The sequence below is a fragment of the Leptonychotes weddellii genome, chromosome 1 (assembly GCF_054177405.1).
Source record: "Leptonychotes weddellii isolate Sample4059 chromosome 1, ASM5417740v2, whole genome shotgun sequence".
Lineage (NCBI taxonomy): Eukaryota > Metazoa > Chordata > Mammalia > Carnivora > Phocidae > Leptonychotes > Leptonychotes weddellii.
In genome coordinates, this window is record NC_138369.1 from 128,534,837 (window position 1) to 128,561,077 (window position 26,241).

At 38.6% G+C, this 26,241-nt stretch overlaps 1 protein-coding gene across 1 annotated transcript; it reads left to right on the plus strand.

The window, feature by feature from the left end:
* Nucleotides 1-26,241, plus strand: RNF168 (ring finger protein 168; the record flags this gene model as incomplete). The annotated part of the gene is made up of 6 exons (XM_081814541.1): nt 1-43; nt 4,761-4,837; nt 10,579-10,758; nt 12,767-12,888; nt 21,130-21,211; nt 23,523-26,241. Coding segments are annotated over 6 exons (1,449 nt in total), but the record flags the coding sequence as incomplete, so codon positions are not given.

Consider the following 26,241-nt stretch of genomic DNA (forward strand, 5'->3'; position numbering starts at 1 on the left):
AATTCCTGTAATGAATCTTGGCTGCTCAGGAAGAACACTCACTGTAAGACAGCAATATTAAGTACAGTGGGAAAATTTAATTTAATTTAATTCTCTATTGATTTATGTATTTGCAAATAACTCCTCCCAGTTTGTTGTTTGTTTTTAATTTTGTAATGTTTGATATCATATAGAAGTATTAAAAAACAAAATTTAGGGATGCCTGGGTGGCTCAGTTGGTGAAGCGTCTGCCTTCGGCTCAGGTCATGATCCTGGGGTCCTGGGATCTAGTCCCACATCAGGCTCCCTGCTCAGCGGGGAGCCTGCTTCTCCCTCTGCCTGCCTCTCCTTCTCTCTAACAAATAAATAAATAATAAAAAGAAACTGGGAAAAAAATCTGTAAAAAAAATAAATAAAAAATAATAAACAAAATTTAACCAAGTAAATTTGAAGATGTAATTGACTTCATTGAACGATTCATGAATTGCGCAGCATCTCACCCAGCAAGCAGTAGAGGGCTCCTCTGAGCTGCAGGGAAGGAAAGGCAGAGAAGAGCCATTTAAAAAATAATGGGGTGCCTGGGTGGCTCAGTTGGTTGAGAGTCTGGCTCATGATTTCAAATCTGGTCACAATCTTAGGGTTGTGGGATCGAGCCCCACATCAGGCTTGGCACTCAGCGTTGAGTTGGCTTGAGATTCTGCTTGAGATTCCCTCTGAACCTCTCCCCCCACACCCACCCACTCTCACTCTTAAATAAAAACAGATAAATATTTAAAATAAAAACATATAAATATTTAAAAACATTTAAAGCATAAAAACAAATAATAATTTATTAGCAAGGAATGCAGTGTTTAGGCAAGGTCGCCCTCCTAAGGGGAAGGGGCCTCTCAGGGTATTGCCTACAGGAAATTCCAGTTTGGGTGGTTAAAGGTTACATTTGAGGGGGATGAAGCTGAAGTTAGGTTAGATATTAAATCTTGGTTTACTGTTGTGGAACCTTAACTGTCTCCATTATAGCCCTGTGGTTTTCTTTTTTCTTTTCTTTTTTAATGTTTATTCCAAAGCCATTTTAAATCTTTAAGTAAAAATCCAGTGTTGCCACCCAAAACATTAACAATGGGTGATTATCCAAGGTGGCTTTTGTTCTACAAAATGACCACAAAGAGCATGCTACTCTCTAAGGGGAAGGAAACAAGCCATCCTCCTGTAGTTTTCTTTTTCTTTTTTTTTTTAAAGATTTTATTTATTTTGACAGAGAGAGATACAGCGAGAGAGGGAACACAAGCAGGGGGAGTGGGAGAGGGAGAAGCAGGCTTCCCGGGGAGCAGGGAGCCCGATGCGGGGCTCGATCCCAGGACCCTGGGACCATGACCTGAGCCGAAGGCAGACGCTTAACGACTGAGCCACCCAGGCGCCCCTCTTTTTTTTTTTTTTTTAAGATTTTATTTATTTGACAGAGAAATCTCCCAATTTTTTTTTTTTTTTAAAGATTTTATTTATTTATTTGACAGAGAAAGACACAGCGAGAGAGGGAACACAAACGGGGAGTGGGAGAGGGAGAAGCAGACTCCCCGCCGAGAAGGGAGCCCGATGCGGGACTCGATCCCGGGACTCCAGGATCATGACCTGAGCCGAAGGCAGTCGCTTAACCAACTGAGCCACCCAGGCGCCCAGAAATCTCCCAATTTTAAATGCTGGCACTGAATGGGTCACATAACACATGTCTGCAGGCTTTACATGGCTTGCAGACCAGCAGTTTGCAAATTCGTAGAACTAAAAACAGTAATGTAACTCCGTAACAGGTAGCAATGAAGTATGTCAAATTCTTATTTTAGCTGTTGAGAAGGATTCATTTGAGGCAATACAGTGGGAAATACAGGAGTGAGAAATATATGTCTCCTGAAAAAAATAGTAGGGGCTAGAAACGAAGCCCAGGAAGACAGGAGGGACAGCAGCACTTCAATGATAGCACTTTGAAAAAAGGAAGATAGGGTATGTGTAGAGAGGTAGTGTAATACCAGATGTGACAGCTCAGGGGGTGGCAAATTTTTCCCATAAAGGGCAAGATAATAAATATTTTATGCTCTGTGGGCAATGAATGTAGTCTTTGTTGCAGTGACTCAACTCCTGCCATTGTAAGCACAAAACCAGCCATTGATATAGATGAGTGCCTCTGTTCCAATAACACTTCCTTTACAAAAAAATATGAAGGCCAAACTTGGCCTGACTCTTGATTTCGGCTCAGGTCATGATCTCAGAGTCATGAGGCTGAATCCTGCCTGGGGCTCCACGCTCAGTGGAGAGTCAGCTTGAGAGCTCTCTCCCACTCCCTCTGCTTCTCTCCCAACTCGCTTTCTCTCTCAAATAAATAAATAAATGAATAAATAAAATCTTTAAAAAAGAGATTTGAGTGGTAAATTTTCTGTTATATGCATTTTACCACCATAAAAACAACAACAATCAAAACTTCTGTTGAAAAGAAAACTACAGAGGGCGCCTGGGTGGCTCAGCCATTAAGCGTCTGCCTTCAGTCAGGTCATGATCCCAGGGTCCTGGGATCGAGTCCCACATCGGGCTCCCTACTCCGCGGGGAGCCTGCTTCTCCCTCTCCCTCTCCCCCTGCTTGTGTTCCCTCTCTCGCTGTGTCTCTCTCTGTCAAATAAATAAATAAAATCTTAAAAATCTTAAACAAATAAAATACGGATTTCCGGATTGTTTTGAAAAAATCAGAAAATATGGCAAGGACGACCCAAGTTTCCCCGGGGCAGTAGTCAGCTGGAGTTGAGTAGTAGCTGCCCCTGTAAAAGAGCAATTGTGTTCTCTTTTTCTAGGTTTAACTCGAGATGATTTTTTTCCCCTCATTGTGGCTTAGTGTTTCTTGAATCCTGTAGATTCGTTTGAAATGTCCGATGATCCTTGGTTTTACTTTCACATGAGGCCCTACAAAAAAATAAATAAAAATGAGGGCCTAGAATAACGCTCCTTGTACGTATATTGGCAGTGGTGACTGGCAGACATTGTTTGAGGTTATGCTTGGCCGTTATGCTTCGCCACCGTACGTGCCACATTTTAGAGGGCTTTGCTCTGGGTCACCACCTCTCATATTAGCTCTCTTGGCCCTGTCCAGACAATTCAGTTTCTTTAAAAAATAACTTTTGAGGGGCTCCTGGGTGGCTCAGTGGGTTAAACATCTGATTCTTGATTTCTGCTCAGGTCATGATCTCAGGGTTGTGGGGTTCAGCCCCTGGTCAGGCTCCACTCCCAATGGGGAATCTGCTTCTCTCCCTTTCCCCGTCCCCTGCTCACGCAAGTTCTCATGCTCTCTCTCAAATAAATACATTTTAAAAATAACTTTTGAGGGGCGCCTGGGTGGCTCAGTTGGTTAAGCGACTGCCTTCGGCTCAGGTCATGATCCCAGGGTCCTGGGATCGAGTCCCACATCGGGTTCCTGGCTCAGCGGGGAGCCTGCTTCTCCCTCTGACCCTCTCCTCTCTCATGCTGTTTCTCTCTCGCTCGCTCTCCAATAAATAAATAAATAAAATCTTTAAAAAATAAAAATAACTTTTGAGTGTGCATATATGCACTTACACACACATTTAGGAAGAAATGCCTCCAGCCAAGTATTCTGATTTAACAGATCGTGAACTTTTAATTCCCTGTCCCACACTTACTCACTGTGGTCTCTATTGTGCCTTGTGTTTTTGAGTCTGAGCTGCTCTTCCAGTATACAGGGCAGATCTCCTAACTCACTTTCCTTTTCAGAGGTTGCATTTTTCTTCATTCTGATGTATAAGTTGTCTCTTTTACATCACCATCCCATTTTCTAGAAATTTGTTAAAGTTTCCTGTTTACTGATTGACCCTTCCCTAATCTCTTTGCTGTTGTAAGATTACTTTTTAAAAATGCCTTTAATACTGTTATTTTAGTAGATTCTAGAACAAGAGTTAAGTATATGTATTCATGTGCCATTCTGAACCAGAAAACCTCTGGACTTTCTTTTTCTTTTTCTTTTAAGTTTATAATCTCTACACCCAACATGGGGCTCAAACTCATGACTCCAAGGCGCCTGGGTGGCTCAGTTGGTTGAGTGACTGGCTTCAGCTCAGGTCATAATCCCAGGGTCCTGGGGCAGGGTCCTGCGGAGCAGGGAGCCTGTTTCTCCCTCTGCATCTCTCTCTCTCTCTCTCTCACGAATAGATAAATAAAATCTTAAAAAAAAAAACCTCACGACCCCAACATCAAGAGTTACACACTCCACTGACTGAGTCAGCCAGGCACCCCTGGACTTTCTTTTAAAATGAAATTCCAGGAGTGCCTGGGTGGCTCAGTTCGTTAAGTGTCTGCCTTCGGCTCAGGTCATGATCCCGGGGTCCTGGGATTGAGCCCCTTGTTGGGCTCCCTGCTCAGGGGAGAGTCATCTTCTCCCTCTTGTGTGCATGCTCGCTGTCTCAAATAAATAAATCTTTAAAAAATAAAATAAAGTGGAATTTCATAGGGGCTCATGGCTGGCACAGTCAGTAGAACATGCGACTCTTGATCTCGGGGTTGTAAGTTTGAACTATATGTTGGGTGTAGAGTTACTTAAAATTATTTTAAAAATAAAATCTTTAGAAAAAAAATAAAATGGCACTCCACAGAGAAGGTATTGCTATAGCTATTAATAATTGTACATTTATTCTAATTTCACGTTTTCATATTAATACAGGTTTAATGAAAAACCAAAGCTAGCCATAAAATTCTGTGTTGCCTATAATATTATTTTCTTTCTTGATCTGAAACAGTTGATGACTGTCAGCCAGTTCGCTTATTAAGTAGACCCGGGGAATTGAGAAGAGAGTATGAGGAGGAGATAAGCAAGGTAGGTACTAAGTAGTTATTCTTTTTTGGAAGAATTCTCTTGTGTTTTCAGTTTCAGATTTTACATACAGTTTTGTGTTTGTTTAAAAAAATATTTTATTCATTTTTAGAGACAGAGTGTATGCATGTACCATGGTGGGGGAAGGGGCAGAGGGAAAGAGAGAGAGAGACTCTTAAGCAGGCTCCATGCTCAGCACTCAGTGCGGTGCCCCATGAGGGGCTTGATCCCATAACCCTTAGATCATGACCTGAGCCAAAATCGTTTAACTGACTGAGCACCCAGGTGCCCCATATATGCCTGTATAAATAATATATATTGAAATATAAATTTTTTTTTAAAGATTTTATTTATTTATTTGAGAGAGAGAATGAGATAGAGAGAGAGAGCATGAGAAGGGGGAGGGTCAGAGGGAGAAGCAGACTCCCCGCCGAGCAGGGAGCCCGATGCAGGACTCGATCCCGGGACTCCAGGATCATGACCTGAGCCGAAGGCAGTGGTTTAACCAACTGAGCCACCCAGGCGCCCGAAATATAAATTTTAATGTACTTTACAAAGGCTCTGGTTTTTACATTTTTTTTTCTTTTTCTTTCTTTTTTTTTTTTTAAAGATTTTATTTATTTGACAGAGAGAGAGATAGCGAGAGCAGGAACACAAGCAGGGGGAGTGGGAGAGGGAGAAGCAGGCTTCCCGCTGAGCAGGGAGCCCGATGTGGGGCTCGATCCCAGGACCCTGGGATCATGACCTGAGCTGAAGGCAGACGTGAAACGACTGAGCCACCCAGGCGCCCCTGTTTTTTACATTTGTTCACAGTAGTTACTAGCTTTATTTATATATAATTTGTGCTCTTATGTGATAGATTTTTTTCATTTTCCCTTCCCATTTTTATTAATTTAGTTGTATATTTTTTAAATGTGTAGAATATTAACATGCACCCCAAAGTAAAAATAACATAAAAAGTTATTCTCAGAGTGGATACTCCCTCCTGTACCTTATCCACCCTGTGTCCACCACACTATAGATAACTAATTTTATCACTGTGTAGTTTATCCTTCCTTTGGTGTTTTTTGTAAAGATAAATAGATATATTACTCTTGTTTATTGAATATTGCATACTATATATTCTTTTGAACTTTGCTTTTTTTACTTGGTAATATCCCCTGGAAATCACTCCATATTATTCAAGAGAGGGTAAGATAGTAAGATAGTTTCCAGTATTTTCTAATTACAAATAATACTGCAATACTGTGCATATAGATCTTCAGGGTAAATTTCTAGACGTGAGATTGCCAAGTTTCAGGTAAATGACATGTAGATTTGTTAGAACTGCCAAATTCTCCTTTATAGGGGTACCATTTTGCATTTTCAATGAGAATGCCTGTTTCCAAACACCCTTGCCAACAGAGTACTGTCAGGCTTTTAAATTTTTGCTAATCTGATGGGTGAGAAATGGTATTGGCATAGTTTTTCTTTTAAAAAAATACTTTGTTGAGGTAGAATTTATCTATAGTAAATTTCAGTGTAGGAAAATTTACTAATTTTAGATATACAGTTTTTTTTAAAGAAAAAATTTTTTAATGACTTTATTTATTTATTTATTTATTTGAGAGAGAGAGAGAAACAGCATGAGAGGGGAGAGGGTCAGAGGGAGAAGCAGGCTCCCAGCTGAGCCAGGAGCCCTATGTGGGACTCGATCCCAGGACTCCAGGTTCATGACCCGAGCTGAAGGCAGTCACTCAACCAGCTGAGCCACCCAGGTGCCCGGTATACAGTTTGGTAACTTTGTTTAACCCAAGGTCACAAAAGTTTCTTCCAAAATTTGTTTTAGTTTTTGTGTTTAGATCTGTAATCCATTCAGTTAGTTTTTGAGTATGACATGAGGTAGGAGTTGAGATTGATTTTTTTTTTTTCCTCATACAAATACTCCCTTATTCTACCCCCATGTATTGTAACGAGCATCTTTTCCCCAGTAAATTGTCTGTGAACCTTTTAGAATATCAAGTGACCCTAAGTCTGGGTCAGTTTCCTCCATGGGTGTTAGATTATGTTAGCTCCAGGCTTAAAACCAGGAGGAGCAGTTTGTCTGATTATGTTCACTCTCCAATTCCTTTGGTGGTTGCTTATTATATAATTTCCAGATTTTATTTTTTTATTTTTTATTTTTTTTTTAGTTAAAGATTTTATTTATTTATTTGAGAGAGAGAGAATGAGAGACAGAGGGCATGAGAGGGAGGAGGGTCAGAGGGAGAAGCAGACTCCCTGCCGAGCAGGGAGCCCGATGCGGGACTCGACCCTGGGACTCCAGGATCATGACCTGAGCCGAAGGCAGTCGCTTAACCAACTGAGCCACCCAGGCGCCCTAATTTCCAGGTTTTAAAATTGTATTCTGTTGGAAGATGTCTTCCACCAGTGTTTTACTCCGGCATTACTAGAAGCTGGAAGTCCTATCTGTGCAGATTTACTTGCTATTTTTCTTATTATGAGGAAAATTATATTTTCATATAATTAAGGGACATTTTTATAATTTTTGCGGGGTGAATTGTCCATGTCTTTTGCCAATTTTTCTACATCATTTTTGTCTTCTCAACTGTTAAAACTACTAACTGGTTATTATTTCTGTATGTGGATGTAATTGAGTTTTGCTTATTTTATATCTTGCTAGCTTGTGAATTTTTTATTGAGTTAGTTTTTGATAGTGATTCTTAAGCATTTAATTATGAAAGATTTTTTTCATTTCCCTGAAGCTTTGAACTTAAAGGATGGAAAAAGGGTGATAGATTATGGATATCTTATTCCATTGGGGCTGCTATAACAAAAATACCATAAACTGGTTGGCTTAAACAAAAAACATTTATTTCTCACAGTTCTGGATCTGGGAAGTACAAGATTGAGGCACAGGCAGATCTGCTGTTGGATGATGGCCTGCTTCCTGGCTTGTAGACAGCTGCCTATTCGTTATGTCCTCACATGGGAGAGAAAGATTATTTCTCTCATGTTTCTTCTTTATAAGGATGCTAATCGCTTTCATAGGGGCTTCACCCTTATAACCCAGTTACCTTCCAAAGGCCCTTACCTCCACATATTGTCCCCATCAGGGATTAGGGCTTCAGCATATGAATTTTGGGGGACACAAATAATGAGTGTAGATGAGGAGAGCATGAAGGGCTAATTGTGGAGGGGGGTAATGTTTACAGAAGAGCATATAAAGTATAAACATCTAAAGGTTTTACATTATTTTTTCTTACTGGGTCTTCAAAACCTTTTGTGTATTTTGTCCTTAATACTACATATAGATTTGGACTAGTCACAGTTCAACTACTCAATAGCTGCCTTTGCTAGTGGCTACTGTATTGGACCGTGCAAGTTCCAGAAGACCTAAAATAATAATTATGATGGCCGGGGCACCTGGTGGCTCAGTCGGTTAAGTGTCTGCCTTTGGCTCAGGTCATTATCCCGGAGTGCTGGGATCGAGTCCCACATCGGGCTCCCTGATCAGTGGGGAGTCTGCTTCTCCCTCTCCCTCTACTCTTCGCCCCGCTGTGCACTCTCTCTCTCTCTCAAATAAATAAGTAAAATCTTAAAAAATAAATAAATAGTTATGATGGTTAACTTAATTGTCAACATATGGTCTAAGCAGTGTCCTTAAGTAAAGGTTTTATTTTATTTTTTTAAAGATTTATTTATTTGAGAGAGAGAAAACATGAGCAGGAGGGGCAGAGGGAGGGGGAGAAAGAATCTCAAGCAGAGTCCACACTGAGCTTGGAGCCTGACATGGGGCTCAAGCTCACAACCCTGAGATCACGACCTGAGCTGAAACTAAGAGTTGGATGCTTAACTGACTGCACCACCCAGGTGCCTCCTTAAGTAAGGGTTTTTTGGGTTTTTTTTTTTTTAAGATTTATTTATTTGTCAGAGAGAGCGAGAGAGCACAAGCAGGGGGAGCGGCAGGCAGAGGGAGAAGCGGGCTCCTTTGTCTAGCAAGGAGCCCGATGCAGGACTCGATCCCAGGACCCTGGGATCATGACCTGAATCGAAGGCAGATGCCCAACCGACTAAGCCACCCAGGCGTCCCTTAAGTAAAGGTTTTAAAGGAATAATCTAGTCCTTACAACAGTGTAGTGAGAATAGGTTCTATAAAGATGCTTTTGACTAGAAGTAAAAGAAAACCCAACTTAAACTACCTTAAATAAGAACATTGTAATTAACTGGAATTCCAAAGGTAGTAGGGGCTTCAGGGTTGGTTTCATTCAGAGCTCTAGCTCCATTTCTTTGCTAACTTCTGTCAGGTACTTTAGTTCAGGCTAATAGCAAAATGGCTGCAGTTTTGAACCTCAGGTGCATATACAACATGCAGAGGAAGGAACAGCAGTCTTTTCCTATGACTTTCTTTTAAGAGCAAGAAAACTTTGTCTTTATTTTATTTATTTTATTTTTTTAAAGATTTTATTTATTTATTTGACAGAGACACAGCGAGAGCAGGAACACAAGCAGGGAGAGTGGGAGAGGGAGAAGCAGGCTTCCTGCCGAGCAGGGAGCCCGATGCGGGGCTTGATCCCAGGACCCTGGGATCATGACCTGAGCCGATTAACGACTGAGCCACCCAGGCGCCCCGAAAACTTTGTCTTTAACAAACTTACCCTTATGTCTCCTACACTTGAACTGGATCAAGGACTTATTCTTGAGTCAAATCCTTTGGATTTCTAAAATGGTTCTTGTATTATTTCTTTCAGGAAGTATAGTTTAAATGACCACAAGCATGGCCTTAAGTCTTAGAATTTGAGTTTGAGTCTCCACTCTGCCAATTAATGACCTAAGAAAGTTACTTGCTTTTCAAAAAGAAAGTTACTTGCTTTTCTGTGTCTGTTTCCTCATCTGTAAATCACATAATCACCATTGTGGCTGCTGCTTCAGCAGCCACTCCACTCCTGCCAACTAGGCCTGAGGGATTCTTCCTAACTTCAGGGTTAGACCCTGATTAGTCTCAGTTTTTATCATTCCATCCCCTTTGTTAGCGTTTGGTTCAGAAATCTGGGCCTAAGTTAGTAAGCACATAGCATTGAGTTAACCAGGGAAAGGTATTACCTAGAGACATTTCCACAAATATTATAACAGTGTAGTTGAAAGTTTGGTAGGACTGCGGTGAAGAGGGATGGTGGTTTGATCAAGATTTCCATTGAGCTGATTAGGGAAGGCTTCCTTGGAGAGACATCTTGAACTGTTTGGCAGGAATTTGCCTTCAGATTTGTACTCCATTTGAAACATTTTAATTCTTGCCAATTTGTTCTTTTTTATTACTTTTACCATTCTTCTTGAGAAATATTGCAAGTAAGGGGTGCCTGGGTGGCTCAGTCGGTGAAGCGTCTGCCTTCGGCTCAGGTCATGATCTCCACATCCTGGGATCGAGCCCTGTCTTGGGGTCCTGATCAGCAGGGAGTCTGCTTCTCTCTATCTCTCTCTCTCTCTCTGCCTCTCCCCACTGCTTGTTCTCTCTCTCAAATAAGTAAATAAACTAAAAAAAAAAAAAAAAAAAAGAAATATTGCAAGTATAGGGTCACCTGGGAGGCTCAGTTGGGTAAGTGTCTGACTCTTGATCTCAGCTCAGGCCTTGGCGTCAGGGTCATGAGTTCAAGCCCTGTGTTGGGCTCCACACTGGACATAGGGCCTACTTTAAAAAAAAAAAAAAAGGAATGTTGCAAGTATATTAAAAAAGTTCAGAGAAGTGTTCTTTATTAATCATTTTTAAGGTGGAGGCAGAGCGACGAGCCAGTGAGGAAGAAGAAAACAAAGCCAGTGAAGAATACATACAGAGATTATTAGCAGAGGAGGAAGAGGAGGAAAAACGACAGGCAGAAAAAAGGCGAAGAGAGATGGAAGAACAAGTGAAAAGTGATGAAGAACTAGCAAGGAAGATAAGCATTAATATTGTAAGTTTTAGGAGAGAACTTTGAAGTATTAATGTTCCTATTGCTTTAGACTATGTGGTTTTCTTTCTTTCTTTCTTTTTTTTTTTTTAAAGGATTTACTTATTTTAAAGAGAGCATGAGCCGAGGGGCAGAGGGAGAGGGAGAGAGAATCTCAAACAGACCCCACCCCGAGCGCGGAGATCACAACCTGAGCTGAAACCAAGTCAGCCACTTAACCAACTGCGCTTCCCGACTATGTGGTTTTTAAAGATCTGAGGAAGTGTTCACCATGACTAGAAGCAATTTCTGACATATTTGCTCTACTTAAAACAAATTTTTTTTTTGCATATTGTTAAATTTTTTGCATGTTACATATTTGCTCTATGTTAGTAAATTCAGAGTATGTAGGAAAGCTATTAAAAGTGAAAGCTTCCTCTCTCCCCTCCCATTTCTGTATTCTCATTCCTGTTCCATTACATTAGTCTCTTTCCCCAAAAGTTAGCACTATTAACAGTGCTAACTTCTATATTTTATATTTTCTTACCTAAAAAGAATGTATCAATCACACTGTTTTTTCCTTGCCTTTTTTGACTTGATATATCTTAGAGATTGTTCCTGTAAATACATACAGTCTTATCTAATTCTTTTTAAGAATGGCATAATATTCCATTGTATGGATGCAAATCACTTTTTGAAAGTGAAGCACATTAAATTTTTAAGTAATACACTAGACTTGGATTTTATTATCTTGCTGTAGTTAAATTACTACATGAATAGAAGAAAGGATGGTAAAACCATACTTTAAGACTTGAGGGTACAATGGGACCCAGTGATTTGGAAGAACCTGGCAGAATCACCTGGGGTTCTTTTAAAATACAAATTCCCATACCTGTTCTAAATCTACTGCATCAGATTCTCTGGGATGGGATTTAGGGAATACCATTCCCGGAGGCATCTAGGGAAGCCTGGTGTACATTGAGGTTTGAGAGCCTCTAAAAATAATTCCTCCGCTTTTAAACAACAAATACCTTAAAATATACTTACCCAAACAAAGTATATCCAGAATTGGGATTTTTTTTTTTTTTTTTGAGAGGCCTACTATTCATAATAGTGTACCCAAGTTTTAGATTATATGCCCCCCCCCTTTTTTTTTTAGAGGGAGAGAGAGAGAATCCCAGGCAGGCTCCATGCCCAGCACAGAGCCTAACATGGGCCTGGAGATCATGACCTCAGCCACAGTCAAGTCAGAAGCTTAACCAACTGAGCCACCCAGGCACCCCTGCCCTCTTTAATATATATATATCTTCTTTTTAAAATTTTAGTAGAATAGTTTTGAAAAGGTACACAATCAGGAAATTAAAGACATTGATCAATAGAAAAACAAATGACATAGGTAAGAAAATACATCAAAGAGGAGAATTTGGGGTCATCTTTACCTGTCAAGAGTCTTGTTCCAAACCTTCTTGTTTTTAACAGGAATTAAAACAGTAGATCTATTGATATTTTATAAGAATTCTGGGTTTACTTGAGAAAGTTTGGTGGTCCAGGGCCAAATGTCTACCATCACTAAGTATATTAATTTCTCCAGTAGTGTAGTGAGAAGCTTGTGAGACTGGGATAGCAAGTAAATATTTATGATATTGGTATGCTCTTAAATCCCTAAATTAAATTATTTTTACATAAAATTACCTTTTATTCCAGGTATATCCACAACTCTTTGAATTTTCCCCTATAGATTAAGGTAGTTATAATTATATGAAGCCATTCATTAGAAAAATGATTATTAGTATCATCATGCCCTTTGTGCTTTATAATGCAAAGTAAAAATGTAATTAATGTAGACCAACTTGGATGGACATAATCCTATTTATACTAATTTATGCATGGTCAGTTATTCAAAGGATGTGTAAAATTTAAATGTGAGCATAATTCCTGAAAAATTTCATTGTGGATTCTGAATTAGTCAAAATAATAGCCTATTTTATTACGATTTCTTTAAATAATGTCTGTTATGCTTTTTCTGTTGAAGAACAATTTCTGTGATGGAAGTGTCTTGGCTTCTCCCTTGAATTCCAGAAAATCTGATACAGTCACAACCAAGTCTCAAAAGAAAAGTAAGAACAAACAAACAAACACTGGAGATATTCATAAGTAAGTGAACATGAATATGTATGTATGTATTTAGAGGGATAGAGAGAAAGACAGAGCGTGTGCACAGATAGGGGGTTGGGGAGGGCCAGTGGGAGAGGGAGAGAGAGAATCTTAAGCAGACTCCATGCCCAGAATGGAGCCCAGTATACGGCTTGATCTCACAACCCTGAGATCATGACCTGAGCCAAAATCAAGAGTCAGATGCTTAACTGACTGAGCCACCCAGGTGCCCCTATCAGTTATTTATTGATCACTTACTGTATGCTGGTGTTTTTGCTTATATAGTCCGCTGATTGTTAAAATTTGGTCCATGAACTTTGCATGAAAACTCTCCAGATGGTCTGAGATGGTCTCAGATTGATGTAAAGTGAAAATAAGGGTGCTAGCTTAGATGCCTGGTTATCCTGAAGATAGATATGAAGTCTTGTTTTGTTTTAAGAGAGAGGGGGAAAGAGTGGGGAAGGGGAGGCAGGGGGAGAGGGAGAGAATCCCAAGCAGGCACCAACGCCCAGCGCAGAGCCTGACACAGGGCTCAGTCTCACAACCCTGAGATCATGCCCTGAGCCAAAATCAAGAATCAGATGCTTAGCCAACTGAACCACCTAGGTGTCCCTGAAGTCTTTTTTTATCTTGATGCCTCAGGATTTTCATGTTCCTATTTTCTCAGAATTAACCATTTGGATTCCTTTTTCTCTTGGTTTAGATTCACATGAGAAAAGCTAGTCCCATACAAGGTCATCCTCACTGAAAAAGTTTATAACTTGGCATCTAGGTCATTCCCCCACCCTTTTTTTCTCAGTTTATGCACTATATTTCTTCTCTACTATACAAAAAACATGAGTCAGGTAGTCAGTAGTGATTTAGTAGTGGTGTGGATTTAGTCTCCTCACAGTGCCCCTCCAGGAGCAGGTAGAGTTGATGATTTTATTAGTATATAAGCTTTCCCATACTAATTAACAGTTGGAAAAGTTTAAGAACCACAATCTAGAGTTTAAAAACAGGGGCAGCTGGCTGGCTCAGTTGGTAGGTCATGCAACTCTTAATCTCAGGGTCATGAGTTCAAGTCCCACGTTGGGTGTGGAGCCTATTTTAAAAATAAATTAGTAAAAATATGTAAGGGGTTTTGGCTCAGTTGAATAAATATGTGCAGGTAATTTACCTCCTTCCAAAACTCATAGAAATTTTCATTTTGGAGCAGGGAGATGGAGATTTGGGGGGGCAGTTAAATGAGATTGCTATTTTTTTTTATTTTTTTTATTTTTTTAAAGATTTTATTTATTTATTTGACAGAGAGAGAGGCAGCGAGAGAGGGAACACAAGCAAGGGGAGTGTGAGAGGGAGAAGCAGGCTTCTCGCGGAGCAGGGAGCCCGATGCGGGGCTCGATCCCAGGAGCCTGGGATCATGACCTGAGCTGAAGGCAGACGCTTAACGACTGAGCCACCCAGGCGCCCCGGAGATTGCTATTAAAAGAGAAAAACAGATGTCTCAGTATCAGTATTGTTAATGCTGATGTTATGCAAAGTAGAAATCAAGAGAAAAACCATTAAGAGAAAAGCAGAGATATTTCATATTGATGTAATATTGTTCTGCTTAAAGGATGTAACTGTCATGAATCTTCACGTACCTAAATATATACTTTGAAATATATAAAGATAAAAATTTACTAGAAATACAAAAATGGACAGATGAATTTAAAAGCAGAAATTGAAGAAATTGAGAAACTAGTAGATTAAAGTTAAAGCAAAGTTAAAAACAGATAACGTCTAATCTCTAGAATATATAAGAATTCTTATATAACTTAAAAGACAACCCAGTTTCAAAATGAGCAAAGGACATGAATAGACATTTCTCCAGTGATGTATATATGGCCAATAAGCACATGAAAAAGATGCCCAATATTAGTAGTCATTATGGAAATGCAAATCAAAACTACAGTTAGATACCACTTCATATTCACTAGGATGTCTGTAATCCAAAAAGAGGAAAATAAGTGTTGGCAAGGATCGGAGAAATTGGAATCTTGTACGATTACTGGTGAGGATATAAAATGGTGCAATGTGATAGTTCCTCAGAAGGTTAAACAGAATTACCATATGACCCAGCAATTCCATTCCTACCTATCTACTCAAAAGAATTGAAAACCGGAATTCTAACAAATATTTGTACATAGATGTTTCTGTCAGCACTTCAGACAGCCAAAGGATGGACAAATGCAAATGTCCATTGAAGGATGAATGGATAAACAAAATGTGGTATAATCCATACAAGAGAATATTAGTCAGCTCTAAAAAGGAGTGACATACTGATATATGCTGTAACATAAATGAACCTCAGAAACATGATAAGTGAAGTAAGCCAGACAAAAAGGGGCTGCCTTTTATACAATTTTATTTATATGAAATAGCTAGACTAGGTACATGTGTAAAGACAGAAAGCAGGTTTGTAGTTGCCAGTGGCTGGGGAGTGGTGGGGATGGGGAGCTGCTGCTTAACACATGCATGGTTTCCTTTGGGGATGATGAAAACATTTTGGAACTGAGTAGAGGTGATGGGGTTTTACAACTTCATAAACATACTAAGATGCCACTGAACTGTACATTTTTAAATGGTTAATTTTGTGTCATAGGATTTCACCTCAAATTTGAAATGATTAACAAAAAGACCACTCAAGTGTTTGAAAATTAAGAAAAACTGCTAAGTAATTCATTGGTTGAAGAAATCTTGATGGAAATAATAGAACTGAAAGTATTATACATCCAAACTTTTGGAAGGTAGCTGAAGTGGTATTTAGAAAACCTTAAATGACATATCAGAAAAAGGGAGAAACAGGACACCTGGGTGGCTCAGTCAGTTAAGTGTCTGCCTTCGGTTCGGGTCATGATCCCAGGGTCCTGGGATCCAGTTCCGCATCGGGCTCCTTGCTCAGCAAGGGGACCTGCTTCTCCCTCTGCCTGACGCTCCCCCTGCTTATACTCTCTCTCTCCGACAATAAATAAAATATTTCAAAAAAAGAAAGAAAAAGGGAGAAAGGCTGAAAATAAATTATTTATTCCTTCCTTCCTTCCTTCATTTATTTATTTATTTATTTTAGAGACAGAGGGAGGAACAGAGCGGGAGGGAGAGGGAGGGGAAAGAATCCCAGGCTGACTCTGAGCTAAGCGCAAAGCCCAGTGCAAGGCTCTGTCTCATGATCCTGAGATCATGACAGCCTAAACCAAGAGTCAGACACTTAACTGACTAAGCCATTCAGGTGCCCCAAGAATATATTTAAAATGACAATTCCAGTAATACATTGCTGGCTTAATATTAGATGATGATTTAATGTTAACCTATTAACTATTAACCATTTAAATATCAAAAGCATGAGAATGAGAATTCTTAATAAAGTGGGAATAGGAAGAAACTTACCTGTTAAAGGATATCTACTAGGAAATTTATACCAGATATCATACTTTATGGTAGTAAATGGAAATCATTCCTGTTAAGGAAAATACAAAGGTGGCCTGCCATTTACCACTTCTGTTCAGTGTTGTGCTAGAGATTTCAGTCTGCACAGTAAGACAATAAAAGGAAACAAAAGGTAATGAGCTTGGAAAAGAAACCATTCTTATTAGAGGTGGAATATAGCAAATACATTGAAAATCTGAGAGGTCAGAGATACACTTTTAAAATCAAGAGTTTAGCAAGTTTGGTGGATGCAAAATCTACAAAAAGTCTGTTGGAAATGTAACTTAAGATTCAGTTTATTATAGCATTAGAAAATAAAAAGTGCTTAGAAATAAATTTACTGCAAAATCTATAAGACCTTATGGAGAATATTATAAAATTTTATCATATTAAAGAAATATGCAGGATTCGTGGATTGGAAGATATCTAATATTACAGTGATGCCAAATGTCAGATCTCCCCAAACTGATCAACAGATTCAGTGCAATTGAAATCACAATCCTAACCTTTTTAAAAAATTTTTTTATTGTTAATCACCATACATTACATCATTAGTTTTTTATGTAGTGTTCCATGATTCATTGTTTGTGCATAACACCCAGTGGTCCATGCAGAACGTGCCCTCTTTAATACCCATCACCAGGCTAACCCATCCTCCCACCTCCCTCCCCTCTAGAACCCTCAGTTTGTTTTTCAGAGTCCATCGTCTCTCATGGTTCGTCTCCCCCCAATCCTAACCTTTTTTTAAACTTGACATACTGAATTAAAAATTTATATGGAAGAGAAAGGGCTTTCAGATACTGCCAAAGAGAGATAAAATGTGTGATGGAGAGTTGGATGCTTTAAAATGTACAAGTAAATGTATGTGGTATTTGCACAGGGATGGATAAACAAAATAATTGAGGCAATGTAATAGTTTAGAAATACAGCAATTTATGCAGCCTCCGTGAGGGCTTTGGTGTTTCTAAAATATGTCCACAAATTCTTTGATACTACTCCCTTAAAAAGACAGAGCCCAATTCTCCACCCCTTGAATGTGGGCTGGACTTAAGTATACAAATAGAATTACCCAAAGAGACATTGTACATTTGGGGGACTAAGTTCTAAAAGGCACTGTGACTTTTCTCTTTTGGATTACTTGCTGTGGAAAATTTAGCTGCCCTGTTGTGAGCAGCCCTATGGAGAGGCCCACATGGTAAGGAACTGGGGACTTCTGCCAACAGCCAGTAAAGAAGTGGGACCTCCAGAATAACCTTTGTGAGTGAGCTTTCTTGGAAGGTGATCCTCTAGCCCCAGTCAAGCCTTTAGATGACTGACCAGCATTTTCACTAGACCCTGATGAGAGATCCTGAGCTAGAACCACCAGCTAAGCTGCTCTTGGATTCCTGACCCTCAGTAGCAGTAAGATAATGTTTGTTGTTTTAAGCCACTAAGTTTTGGGGTACTTTGAGTAACCAGGACAGTAGTCGTCATTGCTCATGTTGGGAGCAATGGGAAAAGGATGAATTTGTCAATAAATGCTGCTGGGACAGTGGACTGTATGAGGAAAGAATGAGCTTGGATCTCTACTCATACTATATATAACAATTAAGGCGAATGAAAGATCTTATTAAAAAGACAAACTATAAAACTTTAGAAAGATAATGAAGGAGATTATCTTTGGGGAAGGATATTTTATTTTTGGAAGATTTTATTTATTTGCCAGAGCGCGAGCGCGTGCACAAGCAGGGGGAACAGCAGGGAGAGGGAGAAGCAGACTCCCTGCTGAGCAAGGAGCCCGATGCGGGACTGGATCCCAGGACCCTGGGATCATGACCTGAGCTGAAGGCAGATCCTTAACCGACTGAGTCACCCAGGTGTCCTGGGGAAGGATATTTTAAAGAGCAAAAAATAATTAGATTATAAGATTAAGAATGTTTTTATCAAAACACCTTTAGAGGATAAAATGATGATCTATAAGAAGATATTTTAACTTGGGGTGCCTTGGTGATTCAGTAGGTAAGCATCTGACTCTTGATTTCAGCTCAGGTCTTGATCTCATGAGTGAGTTCAGGCCCATGTTAGGCTCCACGATGGGTATGGAACCTACTTACAAAAAAAAAAAAAAGAAAAAGAAATTTTAACTTACTTAACTGAAAAAAGGTAATGTACTATTACAGAAATACCCACCTCTGAGTAAGAAAAAGATCAGTAGAAAAATAGGTAAAAAATTTTGACTTCATAGAAAACGAAACCTGAAAGTTAATATATATTTGAGAAGATATTGAACCTTATTAGTAATTAAGGAAACACAAATTAAAATCACAGTGGGGTAGCATTTCAAGCTCATCCTATTGGAAAAATTAAGCTTTCTGGCAATATTAAGTGTCGTAGACGATAAGGAGCACTTACATATTAGGTGGAAATGTAAAAGGTTGATACTCCAGGACTCTGGGGTGTAGATGCCAAAGAAACCCTAGAAGATATGTACAGGAATGTTCCCAGCAGTGCTATTCATAATAGCAAAGAGCCAAAGCAGCCAGATGTCTCCAAGTAGAGCTGAGTACTATCCAACAGTCAATATGAATCTAGCTGAGGACAACATGCATGAATCATGAAAATGGGTGAAGAAAAAAAGTTGGTAGAATACATGTAGTATGATTCTGTATATGTAAAGGTTAAAATGCAGTACTAAGCAATTCATGTTTAGGGATTCAAATGTGTGATAAAACTATTTTAAAAGTAAGAAAAAACTCTGGATAGTCATTGTCTCTGAGGTGGGGGACAAAGAGGAGGCCCCATAAAGGATTTTAAAATCAGTGATCCCCCCCACTTAAACCATTGATAAGTTTTGGGTTTTTATGATAATATAAAGATTTAAAACTTTTAAAAATGGTAACATACATATATTAAAGTGCACTAATCTTAAGCGTAGTTTGGTGAATTTTTACCTATGTATAAACCATCCTCCAGATTAAGCTACAGAATATTTTCAAAAGGTTCACTGGTGTCCTTTCCCAGTCAGTATCCCTCTTCCTGAACCACTATGTATTCTTACATATGTTTTGTAACTCTTCTCTTGTAAACTCTTTGTTTTCATGATGTAGACCGAGACATACTCTCTTAGATCTTTAAGAACTTAAGTGAAAAAAGGAAGTCACAGAATATGATTGTTTTAAAAAAGAGATAGTGCGTATTATATAGAAATCATATTTTTAAAGCAATTGGTTACGTATGAGGAAGCAAATTGGAATGGAAAGGGATGATGGTATATATGTCCTATATTTCTGTTTACTTTTTTAGGATGAGCATGTATTCATACATTACCCAGTTATCATAAAGAATATTCAGGACAGTTCATAAATCTTTCCTGATTATGTTGAATAAGTATCTGGTCACGTTTTCTCTGCTTATGGATTTCAAAAAAAAACTATTATGCTATAGTAATTCTTTTTTGGAAACTAATATCCAACTTTGGCAGAAGGGATTCTTCAGCTTTGGGAAACAAAATGAGACTAGGTGCGCCTAGGTGGCTCAGTCGGTTAAGCATCCAACTCTTAATTTGACTCAGGTCATGGTCTTAGAGTCGTGGGATCGAGCCACATGTCCCATAGGTCAGGCTCTGTTGGGCATGGAGCCTGCTTAAGATTCTCTCTCTCCCTCTGTCTCTGCCCTTACCCTCATGTGCACACACGTGCGCACGCTCTCAAAAATAAATAAATAAATAAATAAAAGGGACTAACCCTGGGCTCCTGTTTTCTCTTATCAATTGAAAAGGTAGTTCTTGTACTTACAAGTTTGCAGAGTAAGTATTTAGATTGAATCAACTAAATGTGTGGTTTAGGTACTCTAATCTATAAGGGATATTATTCTTTGCTCTTTATATGACATCTTTGTCTAGATTTTTATTTTTCCACATACTCATTGGTACTTTGGACACAGTGGAACTTATGGTTTTACATATTATTTGCAATCAGACATTTTTCTGTTGTTCTCTTTAATTATAAAAACAACAGCTTGATACTCCTTGAAAATCACCCAAAGTTACCACCACTTGAAGACAGCCAACATTTTAGGACATTTCTGCCATTTTTAAGCATAGTTATATATGTGTTTAGATTTTTTACAGTTTTTTAAGTATACCTACCATCTCATAACCTGTCCTTTTATTCCCATTTTTTTACAGCATTTTTCATCAGAGTACAAACTTCCATGTTTTCAGTGGCAAACAGCCTATTAGAGATGCTTAGAAGTTTAGAGATGCCCTTACACTCATGTATTGATGTATCTGTATTTCTCTAGGCAGATAGTTGATATAAAATATGTATCTAAGAAAATCTGTATACCAAAGTGGTAGAGAATCTAATTATGAGTGCTTTCCCAATAGTAGACATTAAAAATGTAGTAAACAGCCAGAATTCGTGGCATTAAAAAGAAACATCTCCTTTCTCCTGATTTAAAATGTCATTTCCATTACTTTTGGAAAGACTTTATAGTCTTGCGTTGTTTCGATGCTAATCTACCTTTTGAAATTTTTTTTGAGAATTAAGAAATATTTAGATTTGACTTTTACTTCCTTTTCTGCTGTTTTTCACTAAAATATAGTACTCAGCCTTTTAAGTTTTGCTTGGGAATTAGGCCAAAATACCTGAGACAAGGAGATAAAATACATTCTTTCTGATCAGTCAGCCAAACAGCAGACCAGACAACCTTTACATAAGTAGGTAATCTGGCTTATTATGTTGGTTACATGCCACTTGTCTGTCAAACCATTCAAACTTTGGTAAACCTTTTTTTTTTTTTTTTTGGGGTAAGGTATTTGTCACCTACATCTCAGTTTGGGTCAGCATCACAGTTTGAAATTGTACAAGAAAGGAGGAAGGACTCCACGTCTAAGGTATGTGGATGCTAAAGATGTTCTCAATTTGGCAAGTTTACTAATGCTATAGATTGCTAATACTTGTAGTTTCCTAACTTTTTTTTTTTAGTCACTCTGGTATATGGAATACCCTTTCTTAGTCATCTTAGGCTCACCTAGACTAGGAGTCAACAAACTTCTCTAAAGGGCCAGATAATAAATATTTTGTGGCCCTGTGGTCTCTGTCACAACTATTCAACTCTGCTGTTTTCGTGTGAAAGCATCCATAGACAATACATAAACTAATAGACTTCTCTTTGATCAAGTAAAACTATTTATAAAAGCAAGCAGCAGGCTGAATTTGGTTCATGGGCCATGGTTTGTGGATCCCTGGCTTAGACAATCAAACTCGCAAAACCAAATAGGCTACCCCTGGTCCCAGCTTCAGTTTAAGGGAGAATTAGAGGATGAGAAACAAAGCATGCTAGTAGGGTAGCGTCAGGCATGTCTGTGCAGCAAGAGTCTTCGCTATAGAGCTCCTAAGTGAGAGCCTGGGAATGAGACAATGCAGAGAATGTGGTAATCACCCTGGCTTAGAAGCCCTGTGCTCCATAAAGAGTCAGTTATTAACAACCAATGGGTGTAGCTTCCAGGGGTCCTGGGAAGGAACACAGCAGGTCGGAAGAGTTGTAAGTCACAGAAGCCCCAAGATTTGGTTTCCCATTGGGTACTTAGAGATCACTCATAGTTCTCCTAGTATAGATGCAATTCACCAGGAAGGTCATTTTTACCATAAGCTATGTGGCCTAGTAACACAGGTCACTAGGTTTCCAGGAGAATAGAACTAGGAAATGTGAGCTGACACCAAGGTTCATTTCCTACAGAGAAGTTTTGTTAACCCTTCACTAGGAGGTTCCTAAATTTTTTTAAAACTCAGCTAGGTAGTTTAAAACCTATCATTTAATTGGCATTTACCATGTGCCAGATAATGTATGTATTATTTTCTTCAGTCTCCAAGCACCAACTCTGTAAGGTAAGGTATTCATTCTTGTGCCCATTTTACAGTTAGGAATTAACTAAGGCACATGCAGATAAGAGACTTGTGCAGAGTCCCTTAAGTAGAGATGCTGGAGGGAGGATTCAAGTCCAGATGGTCTGGCTCATACTAGAACTGAGGATGGAAGAGGCTTTGTAGGGTGGGGATATTTGTCCTACCCTGGTGTTCATATTCACAGCAAAACTAGATAAGTAACCTGGAATTTATCCAGTCCAAACTGGACTGGTTCATAAGAAATGCTATAAGGAATGATAAAGACAAAGCAAAGTAGATAAAAGAACAGATTTAAGATCTCTAACAACAAGGAGTAATTTTTGTTCTGAGATTTTCACCAAAGCCTTTCTTAAGGCTTTTCTATGGTCAGAACGAATCCTAGGTCTTCACTTACCTAAGACCTATAAGTGAAAAGAAAAACATACTGGCAAAAGCAAGGGTTCTTTTTTTTTTCCCTTTCATTTTCCTTTCCTTTCCTTCTTCTTTCTTCTTTCTTCTTTCTTTTTTTCTTTCTTCTTTCTTTCTCTTTTTTTTAAAGCAAGTGTTCTTAACCTAAGGTCTAGGACTGTGGTTAGAATCCAGAGAGTACATATGAACTTAAATGGAGGAAAAGGTTTATCTTTACTTTCACCTAACCTCTCATTCCTTTAATTACGAATGTAGACATCGAGCCATAATACTGTTAGCAAAAGCTGTGCCTTTGGTCATCAGTGGAAAGCACAGGTTTTTATCATGTTATGTTTGTGGCAGGTTTCTTGAAATACCATTGTTACTCATCCTACTTCAGCATTACAAGTTATTAGACTTGCCCCAGTAGATCTTACTATTTAATGTATTACTGGATGCACATTACATGAGGAATGATATAATTGTGTTGCAATATAAATTATTCCCTTTGTAATCCCATTTATTTATTTTTATATTTTAAAGTATTCAGAAGAGGTCTGTAAGCTTCACCAAAATGCTGAAAGGTGGAGAGTCCGTGGCACAAAAAGGGACTAAAAACCTCTGGGCTAGAGGTATAAGGTGAAAGAGAGGTCAGGTCCCGGTGAGAGCTTATTGACCATACACAGAATCTAGTTTGTGGGTTTTAATCTGTAGGGTTTCATGGGAATGAAAATGAAGGAATGCCTTAATCTAAATTGGCACACAGAATAAAAATACTATTATGAGTTAATATGCGTTATTAGTAGTGATGCTATCCTGTAGTGAACACTCAGAGTATCACGATATTAGACTTCTGTATTATGACTTGATGTTTTTCCTGTGGTTCACTCCGTCTTTTTCTGTTTTCTACAGGAAACTGACAGTAGTGTTGTAAAGAGCCCTGCATGGCAAGATACAGAAATTGAGGAAGATATGCCAACACTTTCTCGGCAAATATGCGTGGAAATTCAAGAACAGGGTGAAAAGTCTTCAGAGTCACCCATGCCTCAGTTATGTGCCGATGGTGGAGAATGGTGCCTTGAAGGGGAAGTCAAAGTGAGACCAACGAATCATGATAAAGAGCTAAGTGTCCTAAATCATGAGGGACCTGAAGGCAGAGTTCCCTGCTCTGGGGAAGCTGCAGTTAAGCCTTATGGCAAAACAGAGAGTGGGTGCACTGTATCAGGTATGACACAGATAATTGGAAGTAATACAGTTGAGACAGAAAATGAAGACTCTTGTCTATCGATCAGTAAAGATATTTCCAAAAGAAAAAACCCGGAATCTTTGTCTGAAGCAGTCAGGGATCCATGCGTTTCTGCAAAAAGAAGGAAAATGTTCCCCGAAGCTTCCTCAGATCAAGAGGAAACAGAAATCAACTTTACCCAAAAACTGATAGATTTGGAACACTTACTTTTTGAGAGACATAAACAAGAAGAACAGGATAGGTTATTAGCGTTACAGCTTCAGAAAGAAGTAGATAAAGAACAAAAGAAGCCAAACCGGCAAAAAGGATCCCCAGATGAGTATCATTTACGTCCTACATCTTCACCTCCAGACAAATTGTTAAATGGACAGAGGAAGAATTCCAAAGATAGGAACTTCAAAAAACAGACTGATACAGAGCATTCAAAATCTTGGAGAGGCTCAAAAAATGAAAATTGGCAGCCGTCTTTTAAGATCCAGTTGAAACATTCAGTTAATGGGAGAAAGGTGCCAAATTCTTCTAGAGATAATTGTAATGTATCTAAAAGTTCCCTACAGCCTAGTAAGTCACAGAAAAGTATTTTTCAGATGTTTCAGAGATATACAAAGTAATGCATGGGGAGAAGGAGTGTTTTATAATCTAGTAAAGCTGGATTGTGAAGCTCTCTTTTCTGTCATAGACTCTTTATAATGGTCACACTCATCGTCTATAAAGGACTGTGTGATTACAAGGGAGGACTATATAAATGTGTTTCTGCCAAACTCAGTGGTAAGCAGGAGTCCCAATCCTTTGCTTTTTTAATAATTATGATGTACTAAGTTTGACAATCCTTACGGATATAAAAATGCCTTGGTGAACTCCCAAGAAATCTTCAAGTGCCATTCTGTTTCCCAGAAATGCATGTTTTACAGCCTTTGCTTCCCTTCTTGTCCTAACTAGTAATCAAAGCAAGATGGTACTATACGGAGTAGTTAGGAACCCAGGCAGGGTGAGTTTTCTTGCCACTTTCCCATGTATTTGCAGAGCACTTGAAATGCATCTTCCATAACACTAAAGTAATCTAGTTTTCATCTCCACTTTAATTATTTTAACCATTATAGCATTTTCTTCAATTTAAAATGGTTTATGATCAATGCGTAATCAGAAAAATCAGAGTTTCCTGGAAAATTAAGAATCAGTTGACAGAAAGGAAACTAGGCTCTTGATGCAAAAGGAGTTAAGAGTTGGGGTGCAGCTCTGTGGGGGCAGGTTGACCATTTGGAAGTGTTGGAACTGAGTGAGTGATCAGAAACTGGGCCTCGGAGGGAGTAGCCGGTGGAGTTTGGTAGAGGGTTCTCCCTCCTCCTTTCTTTGCTAAATGACATGGAAAACATTTGGGTTTTATAGCTTTTCACATCATAGTATCTGGTATCAAAATCAAAATCAATTGCTAAATTGCCTGAAATTTAGGGATTTCACATTTCTATTAATCTGCTATTCCAGGAAAAAAATGGAATTTTACTGTAGGAGAGTTAAATATAATATCTTTTGTTGTGGGACCTGAGACATAACCATGTGTTTATTTCCTTATATTATCATTTGTATTGATGCTGACTTTTATATGTGTTTATGGGCAGAAAAAGAGAGTCTGATGCTTGGGTTTTGCCATCTTACCCCTGAAAGTTAAATCAGAAGGCAGTGATTTCATTTTGTGAAATTTAACTTGGAGACTATTAATCTTTTTTTCATTAATATAAACAATTTTAAGCAAATAGCAGTTTTAACAGCATTTCTGCTGATCTCTAGTTGTCCATCCTTTTAAAGTAAAAATAAAACATTCTAGAGCTAATTCTAGCTTAAATTTGTCAATATTTTTGTACATTATTAAGATTTTTTTTCCTCCAAATTTTGTAACTGAAATTCTGTTAATCTTTGCATAGTTAATGGCATCTATTCTGATATTGATCGGGTAATTATGGGTAGAATTCTGATGCTAATTTAAAATCTAGTTTGCCCTTTCTCAAAAAAAAAAAAAAGTGATTGCCCTCTGAGTAATGATTGTGCTGGAATGAAGTCTAGTCAGAAACTAACCAAATTTCTCCAGAATACACTAATATCTGTCTTCTCATCAAACCAGTATTTTTCTAAGAGCAATTTCACTTAACATTTTAGGGTGGACACTGTTAGAACTCCTCAAAAGTTGTATAATTAAATTTTCCTGGAATAGTCCATGACCAAAAAGGGGAAAAAATAGTGTGACATATATAGGATTTATACATTTAACCACTTATTTGTCTGTGAAGAAGTTTTCCTGACCTTAAGATAAATTTTAATTTCTCTGTTTTTCTGATAGCCCTATCTTGTATGCCTTTTCGTTAGAAACTAATAAATGTTTTGTGTCAGTCA